The sequence below is a fragment of the Acipenser ruthenus genome, chromosome 21 (genome assembly GCF_902713425.1).
Source record: "Acipenser ruthenus chromosome 21, fAciRut3.2 maternal haplotype, whole genome shotgun sequence".
Classification (NCBI taxonomy): Eukaryota; Metazoa; Chordata; class Actinopteri; order Acipenseriformes; family Acipenseridae; genus Acipenser; species Acipenser ruthenus.
In genome coordinates, this window is record NC_081209.1 from 7,342,897 (window position 1) to 7,356,192 (window position 13,296).

Sequence of the window (13,296 nt, forward strand, 5' to 3'; positions counted from 1 at the left end):
CAGTGTGCTTCCAGGGACTGACACAAGCCCTGCCGATCACAGTCCTGTGGTATTAGTTTGCTGTTAGCGTGGAAGTGCGATTGCTCGAAACCAGCTGCTATCCTGTGTCCACATTTAAACCTGATCACAGCATCAGGAACATATCAAATAGTTCTCCCATTTTTGGCCTTGCTCATTGTTTGTGTAGTGCTATTCACTGCTCAAGGGCATAGTGGCTCGGGTTAGTGTTCAAGTTCTGACCTGAAAGGGTATTTGACAGTAACGTTTTGGTTTTCCTTTTTTGCATGCGCATGGTTGATTTTTTAATGTCACAGTTCAAGCGCAAGGTGATCTTGTCGGTTTAATCCTCTTTGAGTAAACTGCTGTTGTCGCTAACATGCCCGGGTTTATAAAAATAAAAGGTAAATCGCTAAACATGATGCGATTTCCGATCTCCTTTTGCTATGCTCTCCTGATTTTTTTTAAAAGGCACGGAGTTTAAAGAAGCAGGTCTGTTACTGCTATGTCTAGTATCAACACTGGCAGACACTTCTTACATCTGCATGTGCTGTTTACGTTGTTAAAATGTAATGGGTACATGCAAGTAGGGTGCTACTTTAATTATTTGGAAAAAGGACTTGAGATAGTATTTATAGCAAGATAAAATACTGAACTGCTGAACAATTCTAAAGATGGGTGTAATTGTAACAACTACATTTAAAGTGCCATACTTTCTACCATTGTGTGTTTATCTTGCATTTATTTAATTACAAATATGGGGGGGGGGGGGGGGCAGCCTGCATGTGTGTCATGGTCGTTGGATTTCACATGACTGTGCTAAAATTGTGCTTGCTTAAACTTCTACTAGTTAAAATAAACAAGCTTGACTCTGTTAATCTAATCAGAAACGTTTTTTCGTCCGCTGTTATCTTTTATAGATGTGTGGGTGTTGCAAATGAAGATTGGACTTTGTGCTTAATTGGTAGTTTGTGAATGGAGTTTAATTAAACTGTTGGCTTCACTGCAATGGGGATTCAACAGAAAGATACAATCTGAATCCACCTAAATGTAGTTGTCGTGTTGTAAAACCTATAGGCCTGTGTGATATACGTATACACATTCTCACAAGTGCACTGTACATGAAAGATAAATGTGTCTAAAGTAACTGTGAAGGTCCCCCTGTCCACATGTTCTCCACTGAGATGGAGTACCTCTCAAAGTTTGTCAGACTTCAGTGGTTACAGATTTCGTTGTGCATTATAAAATGAGGGGACTGTGGAAATGTCACATTTGTAGGGCTCTATGAAAACTGTTTTATTTTGAATTTTCGGATTTATTTTTTCCAGATTTTTCGGTTTTAAAAATGTATTAGTTTGTTGTTTTTATCAAGTGTTTGATACATTGAACAGCAACAAAGCTAGAAATGCATGAAAAAAATGACAAAGAAAACCGTGTTAAGCAAAGTGCTTTCATGAAAAAGGGTACACACTGGCACAATGTAATAGAAACAAACAAGGAACATTGTAAATTTAAAAAAAATATATATATCAATGTAGGATTTTTTAGTAGTTTCTCTAACACGAGCTGAACTATAACATTTCAAAATAGATGTAATGTTTTAATTTATTAATGACAAACAATGTAAATAAGACTAAAATATTTTGATGTATTCTAATTTAATAAGTCACTTAATATCTCCCTGAGAACTTTGGAGAAAAAATGCAGCAACTAGGCCCTCATTCTGCAGTAGTCATTACAGTACTATCTGCTCAGAATGACTTATAGGTAGTCGTTCCGCCCCCCCCCCCCCCCCCCCCCCCCCCCCCCCGAGCGATAACGGTAAGTGAAGTGGCACGAGAGGCAGTGCTTTTTTTACAGTTAAAATCACGGTTGTGTACGGTGGCTGAGGTGTGCAAAAATACATTTTCATGCATTCCCATGACGTGTGTTTCTTCAAGCCTCTTGTCATGCAAACACTGTGCTATTACAATGTAATTTTTTTTTTGTATTTAGTTTGTTTAAATTGATTTTGTGGTAATGCCCTCGGGTGCCTAATTCCGTAGTTGGGTTTTTTTTTTTTTCTGAATTCCGCAATTCCGTCTGTTCTGCAACACGGAATTCATTGGGCCCAACATTTGCATACAGAGAAGAGACCTAACCGGTTGTGTGTGCGCACTCACACACACCCACTGTGAGTCAGTGCCTGGGATTGATCCTGCCTCTCAAGCCATTCCATCTAACATGTAGAGCACACAGCTTCCATGATGAATTGTATTCTTCCTCCGCTGGTGTTCTCTCCTGCCCTCCAGGGCTTGAATGAAGAATTGATGAGCCGTCTGGTTTAATGGGAACCAGTCCTGGTTCAATTTATTATAACAAACTAAAATTAGAAAGATGTGCTTCTTAAATTAGATGTTGAGCGAAGAGGGCAAGCTGTATTGCATTCGAATTTCCATTGGATTAGTATCGTAGGCAGCAGGTGTGAAGCCTTGAAGAGGCTCTGTCTGGCTTTATTACAGCGTATACTTCCCTGGAAATCTGGCAAAGATCATTGTTTTCTTTTCAGTTCTATTACCCTGACTTGTATTTAGCTGTAAAATAAGTTGTACTGTTCCAACCGAGACGTGTAGCCCTTGTAGTCGGAAGTTTCATTGGTAAACTAGAAAGGCCCCAATAAATCCTCATTTTATAGTATCTTGGTGCATGGCATAATGGAACGTAATGAATGCTTTGCTCACAGAGGAAGCTAGTTTTGAGATCTTGATCAAGTTTAGAAATAGCTTATCCCACTAGCCAGGCAGGCATCGCCGCCACGGCTCAGTAGCTTGGTAACCTTGCTTGCTTGGGTTTGGTGGGTAAATAGAGGCAACTGAATTGACCGCAGGCACGACGTTTGAAATTGGGTAGAAAATAATGTGAGTAAAATCAATCAATTAAAAAAAATAAGATAGCCGACAGTCTAATCCTACGTTGTACCTTTCTCCAGGCCCAATAGAACCACAAATAAGAGACTTTTTTTGCTTTGGTAGAGAAGTGTAGTCTTGTCACAATCTAGAAAGCCTTGCTTCAAAGCTGAAGGTAAATATTTGTAGAAGGGGAGAGGGCTGGATGGATTATTTCTTTGCAAATGTGTGTGAGCAACCCTTGAAGAGAAGAAGGTTTTACTTTTCTAAAATGAAATGGAACTTCTTCAGCTGCAAAATGTCTGAAGTGGGGCTTTTTGAAATGAGTTGCTTGTGCACACCAAACTGCACTCCAGCAATCGGAGACATTCCTATGACTCCATCGTTAGTTTTTTACACCATCACTTTGTTAATCGCGTTGCCCTCTTTTACTGCGAGTGTGGGTCGTGTACGTGGGTTATAGTATCTAGTAGTAGTATTATATACATTTTCATTATATTGGTCAAAGTTATGGAAATTAAGTGGTTTTCATAAAAGAAAAGTGGATAACATCCCATCATAAATGTTGTTGACTGCCTTACGTTGCTTTTCCTCTAAAACCATGCATCTCCACTTTTTTTTTTGTGACTGTTATTTTAATTTACAGAAAAATTAATCTTTTTTTGTTTTTTTCCCCCCCACAGTTGGAGACAAGGTTCCTGCTGATATCAGACTGTCTTCAATCAAATCCACAACCCTGAGAGTGGACCAATCTATCTTGACAGGTAATTGCATATTTCAGGAATTTCTTTTTTTTTTTATAAATGTTTTTAATTTTGTTTTCCTGGAGCTACTTGAAAGCTTTGACAATTTGAAATTGCATAATCTCTTCAACATCGGGGCACTCTACAGACAGAAAGCTGCAGAGATTCATTGCTCTCTTAACCAACATCAATTAATATTCTCCTGGTACACAGCTGTTTTTTTCAGATAACAAAGTTTTTAATAGACCCACGGTTGGTAGACGCAGTGTTGGGTAATGCATTTCAACTTGAAGCAAAAGTGAACTGACATTAGCTGAAACCTTTTTATGTTTTTTTTTCCTTTTGACAGATATTTTAATAGTGTGACTTAAATGAAGAGCTTACACATATAATCCTAGATAACCTTTTATAAAAATGTCCATTATCAAAGGATGCTGCCCATTCTTAATTATCATGCCTGTTTTTTTGTTTGTTTGTTTGTTTTTAATTAAATTCCCATTCAGAAAGGTGTATGCTTAATCCTGTTAATTGTTCAGGGCAGTGTAAAGTATGTATAAACACGGAAGCAAACCTCTGCATTGAGGAATATTTTACAGATCATTATTCTTACTGACCATGATCTATTAATAAAGTATAAATGGACTGTGAGTTCATCGCTCTTCAAAAGGCTGTGATTCATTCGGATTCATCTTGAAGGCTGCAGATATTTTTAATCTGTGTAACAGCCTACTGTTTCACATTTTTGGAAATGGATTAGTCATCTGCTGCCGCAATTGGTAACAGAGATTTTTTTTTTCTTGAATTGCATTATGCTTAGAAAAAGGGTTCCATTTTTTTTTCATAGTTAACTTTCACCAAATGTTCATCTCCCATGCTAAAGAGGTGAATTGCTTGCCTTCTGATTTTAAAAATGCAGAGGGGCTTTTGGGCTGACAGATTTAAAGCTAAATTGGACCAGCCTGTTTCAAAGTGCTTTCCTTCAGAACCTGACACTCTTTTTTGCAATGCCTTTAGGTGAGTCTGTATCTGTCATCAAGCACACTGACCCAGTGCCTGACCCCCGCGCTGTGAACCAGGACAAGAAAAACATGCTTTTCTGTGTAAGTAAACTTTGAAAAATGGTACGCTCCTATTTAATGTGTGGCAGTGTAGTTTAATAAATGAGAACATAGAGATGGCTTCTCTGGTTTTGAATTTAATTCAGCTTGGGGAATATGTGTAACCGTATAAAGCATGATCCTTGTTCCTGACAGCAGTAAGTTCAATGTATTTCACATGATGCTTTTACAATGGAATAAGACATTATCTACACTACTTATTGGAATACAAACCAGCTACATCAAGCGTATTATATGACTAACTCATGAATGCTTTATGAATGTGGGCCGCTATGCTGGGATATGTATTTAACAGGATTACCAGGAAATTTGTACAAAATATACCACAAAACACGTTTGTTCATACATCCTACGTCATTTTAACCTTGCTTGAACCCCTCCACTTAAGTATTTCTCGTACCTCTTTCATAGGGTACCAACATTGCCGCTGGCAAAGCCGTGGGTGTAGTGATTGCCACCGGTGTTAACACGGAGATTGGTAAGATCCGTGATGAGATGGCGGCGACGGAGCAGGAGAGGACTCCCCTGCAGCAGAAGCTGGACGAGTTCGGAGAGCAACTGTCCAAAGTGATCACTCTGATCTGCATTGCCGTCTGGATCATCAACATAGGGCACTTCAACGACCCCGTGCACGGGGGCTCCTGGATCCGCGGTGCCGTCTACTACTTCAAGATCGCCGTGGCCCTGGCTGTGGCTGCCATCCCCGAGGGGCTGCCCGCCGTCATCACCACCTGCTTGGCCCTGGGCACCCGCAGGATGGCCAAGAAGAACGCCATCGTCCGGAGCCTGCCCTCCGTCGAGACCCTGGGCTGCACCTCCGTCATCTGCTCTGATAAGACCGGCACGCTCACCACCAACCAGATGTCTGTCTGCAAGGTAAGGCATGTATTAAATCTCACGCACGGACAGACACCAGCTTGGATGCCTGTGTGTGTGTGTGGACAGTATCGACAGATGACCTAGGTTTGAATGCCTGTTGGGTCACTGATACCATTCTATGAGCTTTCTACTGTTTCATGGATCGGCATAACCACTAAATAGTCAAAACAAATAATCCAGCCCCACCACCACCTGACAATTGCTGATAAATGTGAGCGCCACCTGGTGTGTGAGAAGGCAGCCTTTTTCCTTACCTTTTATATATACAATTCAGCTGAGTGCTTTTTCTAACAAACCTTAATGAAGCAAAATGGCCTTTCAAACAAGGGTGTGTCTTGACCTTCATTCCAGAGCAAAGCTGGCTTACTGTCGTTTTTGCATATGAGGTCATCATTGCGTCACATCGATTTTTACCCGGCAAGTCGGAGCCTGTATACCTGTGGTTATAAATCAGTGCTGAAAGCAACTGGTATGCCTCCAGCACCCCAGAATTACATGCAGTCTGTAAGCACTGTGAATGCTCCTCAGTCTCTTTCCCTTAGAGCACCAGACATCAAAGAAAATGATGTGCTAAAAATAACACTGCAACAGAGAGCTGCGGTTCTTTTAATTGGGTACAATACACTGCACTCCAAGCAAAGTTTGTTTTTAATATAAATGTTTGTTATTTTTTTATTTGATTCTTACTTTTGAAATAGATTTCATAAAGGTTTTCTAACGGCATGCCTGTGCTTAAGGATAACAGTTGCATTACTTGCCAGGATTTTACTATTACATCTCAATGTACGCTTCAGGAGGCAATGCTGTTACTAATCTGTATTCCGCAGCCAGGTTACTTGCAGTGGTGTTGCATAACTGACCTTCTGCTAAGTGGGATTTCATACATTCAGAACTCTGACTCCCTGCATCTGACAGGGGAACATTCTCGATTAGCAACATTTATACAGGAAAAAAAAGGCTCCTCAATAACCTGTTTCACATAATTGGCTTTTTGCTGATGTACACTGAAAACTAATAGAAAATTGAGATTGAGAGTCTGCTGCATCTTGACCTGTATTATAATTTTAAATGAGTCCCATTTGCTTTTTAAAATGTAGTCCATTGTACAGGTTTTTGTATGCATGTGTTAAGATGGATGAAATCTGATACCCCTTGTTAGGTAATCATTTTAATAGGGGGATACGTATGAAGATAGTTACACTGAAGAATATTGTCATTAAAACTGCTGTTTATTTCCTGCTTAAATCTCAAAGGTAGCAGTCGCCTATTGAATGCATAATCCACTCCAGTACAGTCCCAAACCTTGGACTGCCAATGTACAAACTAGCTCTTCTAAAAGTGGAACTGTTCTGTATATATTTATTTGTTTTAAATGAACCGTGCAGCAATCTTCAGTTGGAACAGCAAGGGGGAAGGTTGAGCCGTTCGTCCTTGGTGCTTCTCATCTCACTGCACCAAGTCTGACACCCAGAAGATTTATATCCAGCGTTGCACGTCACAGAATTGGGTTGTTTGCTTCATGGACTAGAGGGGCCTTCCTATGGGAATAGGCTCCCTCCACAGCATAGCAAAGCCTCTCCTGGCGGATGCACTGGCAGGCCGCAATGTCTGCTTTTGTACCAGTCACTGCCTGATGAGGTGGAACACTGCCATCTAGGTGACTGAGACTGCTTTTGCAGCCAGTGTTGGAGTTTAGCAGAATCATTTTTGCAATGAACAACACTATCCCATTTCACTGTAGTGGTTAGAGTTTACAAAAAAAAAATACCTTGCAGATCTATACGAGTGGTCTGTACAGGTGCTTTTGTTTTTTGTGTATATGGTAATACATTCCTTTTATGTTTTTCATATTCAGATGTTCATTGTTGACAAAGCCGAGGGAGACAGCTGCAAACTGAACGAGTTCAATATCACTGGCTCTACATACGCACCTGAAGGAGACGTGTGAGTACAGGCATCCTCTTTGCTCTTCAACACAGATGTGAATGTAATAGGTCAGTGAGTGTGGCTGGCACATCAGGGTGCAACCATTCACTGTTATCAATCAATCATGATGTCTCCCATTACGATACAATACATCATGTAAAGGATGTATTGTATCGTAATGGGGCTGTGATGCTTGACCAAAAGCACATCTATACTTGTAGTCTGCCAAATTGTTCATGGTATTTAATGCATTATCTCCCTGTCCTTATTAATCATGCACAAAGCCCTTCAGAAACATGCTTTGCGATATTGTTTCTTTTAGTGTATCTTAAGAGCCCTTCTGGAACACCAGTTGTTTTTCAGGAGTGATTGCTTCACATATACTGTAGCTATGCCATGTCACAATTCCCAATTGCTTTAAAAGGTGCATGACTACATGGTAATCCTAAACTTCTCTCTTTTTTCTTTTGTGGCAGTATATAATGTGAGTTTGTCTGTGCTACGTCATGCGTTTTTAAGAATTGGTCTACAGTGTCGAGACTGTAAACAGTTGGACTAGCCTCAGTAACTTGGTTTACCATAAATGTAAACCTATTAAATGTCATACGAGCGCCTGGAATTAAGCATTGATCTTATAAGCGACCCAAATATAGCTTTTAATATTAAATTTGGCTGGGTTTTGGTAAACAAGATGTTGCTACTGGCTGGAGGGTATTGTGATTCAAGAAGCATTCATCTAGTAATGCATATTTTTTTTCTTTCTTTTCCTCCTGAGAAATATTGTAATTATACATATAGTACGATGTTGTCATTATTCCCCCACCACCCCGAAGGAAAAAAAAGTTAATTGTTGAAGCTGGTAGAACAGAATACAAACAGAGGCTATCTTGCAAACCAGTGACTACTGGGGGTTAGAAAGAATTGCTTCATTGGTTTAAATTGGACAATGGGAGTTAATCGGGCGAGTCTAAATGTTCCCAATTATGTTTTAAGAAATGGCATCTTATACAATAAGAGACCCATTACACATTGTATTTATTCATTATTTTTAACTTTAACAAAAAAAAAAAAAAATTGTATTCATTTAATTGTTACTAGGTTTAAAGATGGAAAATCTGTCAAAAGCTCCCAGTACGATGGCCTGGTGGAACTGGCAACCATCTGTGCATTGTGCAATGATTCCTCTCTGGATTTCAATGAGGTATGAAGGCATGACTGGTACTGATCTTCTTATCATTTCATATTTACATGCTGGGTAGGCATCTCATTATTCTACATATGGGTTTATCCTTGGCAGGGGATATGCAAGCACGTATTTATATATTATGAAGAGGGTAAAATCGGAGGCATCGTTTCTAAATCAAACAATGGTTACACATTCATTCCAGTACAAATGCCCCAGAAGAGAGTAGTTTACAAAAAATGATTTAATTTAATTGTGGGTATGACATTTAAATGAAATTAAGGTGTCAGCTTTATTAGAACATAGTACTGTCCTCTGTCAAGACTGTATAATTGCCTATATAATACGAGGGCGCTTGCAACAGAACTTGTTCATGTACCTTGCTTGATCTGCTTGTACGTTGCAGGCGAAGGGAGTGTTTGAAAAGGTTGGAGAGGCCACCGAGACTGCCCTCACCTGTTTAGTGGAGAAGATGAATGTGTTCGATACAGAACTGAAGGGACTGTCCAAGGTTGAACGTGCCAACGCCTGCAACTCTGTAAGTAGCGTGTTTCCGTCGCCTGTGTTAAAACAACTTGAGTGAATTTTCACAAGGCAACTGAAACTTGGTCCAGGATTCTGATTGAAAAGTAGTTGGATTTCATTTTTTGGAGTGGGCCAAACATTTGCAGTGGCTATTTAATGATCGCTTAAGTTTTAAATTATTATTATTATTTTGGTGGTTTTTAGTACCTTTTTATCCCCATCACTGCTATTCTATTCAGTAGTGGATGTTTTCCCCACCATTTGAGTACACTGGTTCATGCTCCCTTGGGGGCTAGTGGTGTGCTTGCAAGGTTCTTTATGTCCTTAAGGCAAAACGCTGAGCCAACTAACACCCTCAAGTAGTGTTTTTTGTACATGATTTTGTTTATTACATGTAACCTTCATTTTAAAATATCCATCCTCCTAATTTTTGTTTCTGCTATCAGGTTATTAAACAGCTGATGAAGAAGGAGTTCACCTTGGAGTTCTCCCGCGACAGGAAGTCCATGTCTGTCTTCTGCACCCCGAACAAGGCCCGCACCACCACCATGCACAAGATGTTTGTCAAGGTATCAGGAACATTTTGTATGTTGTCTGAATTAATCGGTGTGTAGTTCATGTCGGTCCTTTTAAGGATCTGACTTTGTCTGGACTGTTGTGAAGTTTGTTTGTCTGTGCTGGTGTCCTGCATACCAATCATCATGGTGTTTTGTTTGAGATTCAGTGGGGTGATGTGTTGATCGGATGTGCTCTTCTTTGCAGGGAGCCCCAGAGGGGGTGATTGAAAGATGCACACACATCAGAGTTGGAGGCAGTAAGGTTCCCCTGACACCTGGCATTAAAGAGAAGATCATGACTGTGATCAAGGAGTGGGGTACCGGCAGAGACACGCTGCGCTGCCTGGCTCTCGCGACTCGAGACAATCCACCAAGGAAAGAGGACCTTGTGCTGGAGGACTGTACACGCTTCGCTGGGTACGAGGTCTGTACGCAGTGGGACGCTTTAATAACTTGGTGTGTGTTCTAAGGTAACCTGCTGTCTAGGAGAAAACAAGGGAATTGGAGTTCAAGATTGGGAGTTTTGCAAAGTGTTCTGAAATCCTGAAGCTTCAATGTATCAAGGCTTAACCCCTTAAGGTGCACAAGGAAGCAGTTGTTCAAATTATTTCTTCTTAAAATACATTTGTGACTCAAGTATCGCAAGGAAACTGACACATTTGGATGACCAGATCCAACCTGTCAGCACCTCATTGCAAAAATGTCTGCATAATTTTATTTGTGGGGCACATGTCCCTTGTACATTTTAAAAGGTTAATTTTAGAAATGTTTCATAGACACCTGTTTTTGTTTCCAGTCTCCAAACTGTCTGCCTAGCTCTCTTGCAGTGTTTAGTTGTCAACACCAAAACTCATTGTTAATGAAAGACAAATATACTGTAATGATAAAGTAACATCCCCCCTAGCGATGGCTGTCAATATAAAATTAGATCTAACAGGATCATGAAAAAGATATATAGATGGACAGACCTCCATATTACGAAGTTTTTGAATAAATCTGCCAGCATATTTGTTAGTGTTGATATGTCTAGTGTGATGGGTACAATGCAATGTGGGGGTTGAACTGACCTAGATTTCTGTCTCCCTCCTGTAGAGTGACCTGACCTTTGTGGGTTGTGTGGGTATGCTGGATCCCCCGAGAACAGAGGTCGCTGCCTCCATTAGGCTCTGCAGACTTGCTGGCATCCGCGTCATCATGATCACCGGAGACAACAAGGGTACGGCTGTGGCAATCTGCAGGCGCATCGGCATCTTCGGTGAGGATGAAGACGTGACTGACAGGGCGTTCACAGGCCGAGAGTTTGACGATCTCTCCCCAAGTGCGCAGGGAGAAGCAGTCAAGAATGCACGCTGCTTCGCCCGAGTCGAGCCCTCGCACAAGTCCAAGATCGTAGAGTTCCTGCAGTCTTTCGATGAGATCACTGCCATGGTACGTCAAGCACTTTGGGTTTTACTTGGGCTGGCTACATTTCATTATAAACCCTGCTAATGTACTTTCAGGCTTCGCTGTTTAAAGGCTATTTCCTTTTCTTGTTTTTATTCCCCCCCAGACTGGCGATGGTGTGAATGATGCCCCTGCCCTGAAGAAGGCTGAGATCGGTATTGCAATGGGCTCGGGCACAGCTGTGGCAAAGTCCGCCTCGGAGATGGTTCTGGCAGACGACAACTTTTCCACCATTGTAGCTGCAGTGGAGGAGGGCCGTGCCATCTATAACAACATGAAGCAATTCATCCGCTACCTCATCTCCTCCAACGTGGGAGAGGTCGTCTGGTAAGGAACAAATAAACACCTGATGCTGTGGGTAAAAACCTTTTCTACCCTGACCATGAAAAAAATAATGGTGTTCCCTTATCCAGTGGTCCCAAATGCAAAATACAAATAATGATGGAGAGCTGTTTTTTGTTTGTTTCAGTATTTTCCTCACTGCTGCTCTGGGCTTCCCTGAGGCCCTGATCCCTGTTCAGCTGCTCTGGGTGAACCTGGTCACTGACGGACTGCCGGCCACAGCCCTGGGCTTCAACCCCCCTGACCTGGACATCATGGACAAGCCTCCCCGCAACGCCCGTGAGCCCCTCATCAGCGGCTGGCTCTTCTTTAGATACATGGCCATTGGATGTGAGTGTGTGGTTTTTTGTTTTAGTAGTTGCTTTATTTATAGGATCCACTCTGGTGAAAGCCTACAGCAATATTAAACTTGTGAGAAGTCATTTGTGGTTCCCTCCAGTTTGTCACTGGTGCGTTAAGGGTACTGACTAATTTGGAAATGGAATAATAGATGTGTATTTCTCAGATTTCATACCTTATTTTTGTTCTCCTGTCGTTCCTGAACACAGCACTGAATCAAGCCTCTGTGTTCTCTCTGCAGGTTATGTGGGAGCTGCCACAGTTGGTGCTGCAGCCTGGTGGTTTATTGCTGCTGAAGATGGACCCCGAGTCACCTTCTACCAGCTGGTAAGTATTTATTTTATTTACCTTCAGTTTCACAGGCAAACCCTTTGTTTTATCCGTCCTCAGAACTTGTATTATATTCAACAGGCCAGGGAATTCAAATCCACTTCAGCTTAAACAAATGCAGGGATTGTCATTTATAAAAGCAGTATTCTTCAAGTGTATTTTCCAAGCCCCTCTCCCCATTCAATAGATGACTGTGTTTAAGAGAACAGGCCCATCTATATCGATAGTTCTACCCAAACAGACTGTTTAGTGCCTTCCTCGTGAGCAAGGTAAACACAGCACACCATGTGGGACATTCGCATTGTTGCACTGAATACAAAAACTGTTCAACTAAAGCTAACTGCTGGGATACATATTCTGCATTAAGATTGAAGTTGTGTTCTCCCTGTATCAGGTTTCTTTAAGTTTCTAATGTTTTTATTGTTTTATTTCTTCCCCAGAGCCACTTCTTGCAGTGCAGTCCTGACAATCCAGATTTCCAAGATGTAGAGTGTGAAATCTTTGAGTCTCCCTACCCAATGACCATGGCTCTGTCTGTGCTGGTGACCATTGAGATGTGCAATGCACTGAACAGGTTGGTAACCCAAAATGAGCTGCCTTTACCAGTCCCCATTAGCCCGCGCAGCTGTCCTCTTTACTGGCTGTTGACCTGGCTTTTTTTAAATTTTTATTTATTTATTTATTTTTTTGTCCCTCTCCTCCCATCTTGGTTTGTGCTGGATTGTAAATTCTGTGTTCTCTTTGCAGCTTGTCTGAGAACCAGTCCCTGATCAGGATGCCTCCTTGGGAGAATGTTTGGCTTCTGGGATCCATCTGCCTGTCAATGTCCCTGCATTTCCTTATCCTCCATGTTGAGCCACTGCCGGTAAGTTTGGACTTTTCATGGCAGACCTGATTAGATCTATGGCTGCCTGGAGATTCTAATATACTACCATTGTGTGAAAATAGGAACACACACACACACACACACACAAAGCTTGTGTGTGTTTGCATCATGTATGGTTTCTGTCCTTTTATTCAGAGGCTGTT

The 13,296-nt window shown here is 41.3% G+C and overlaps 1 protein-coding gene across 2 annotated transcripts in view; it reads left to right on the forward strand.

Moving 5' to 3' along the window:
• The window catches only part of LOC117428460 (sarcoplasmic/endoplasmic reticulum calcium ATPase 2), a 36,331-nt gene that overhangs the window by 17,878 nt on the left and 5,157 nt on the right, over positions 1-13,296 (forward strand). For both annotated transcript variants that reach the window (XR_009308007.1, XM_058994681.1), the window contains exons 6-19: positions 3,566-3,646; positions 4,640-4,725; positions 5,155-5,619; positions 7,478-7,566; positions 8,647-8,749; positions 9,138-9,269; positions 9,703-9,825; positions 10,019-10,237; positions 10,906-11,241; positions 11,363-11,583; positions 11,726-11,928; positions 12,179-12,264; positions 12,708-12,841; positions 13,015-13,132. Coding sequence is in view for 1 of the 2 variants with exons in the window: in XM_058994681.1 (XP_058850664.1) it covers positions 3,566-3,646; positions 4,640-4,725; positions 5,155-5,619; positions 7,478-7,566; positions 8,647-8,749; positions 9,138-9,269; positions 9,703-9,825; positions 10,019-10,237; positions 10,906-11,241; positions 11,363-11,583; positions 11,726-11,928; positions 12,179-12,264; positions 12,708-12,841; positions 13,015-13,132 (2,396 nt within the window). In the remaining variant the exon portion in view is untranslated. The remainder of the gene's footprint in view (positions 1-3,565; positions 3,647-4,639; positions 4,726-5,154; positions 5,620-7,477; positions 7,567-8,646; positions 8,750-9,137; positions 9,270-9,702; positions 9,826-10,018; positions 10,238-10,905; positions 11,242-11,362; positions 11,584-11,725; positions 11,929-12,178; positions 12,265-12,707; positions 12,842-13,014; positions 13,133-13,296) is intronic.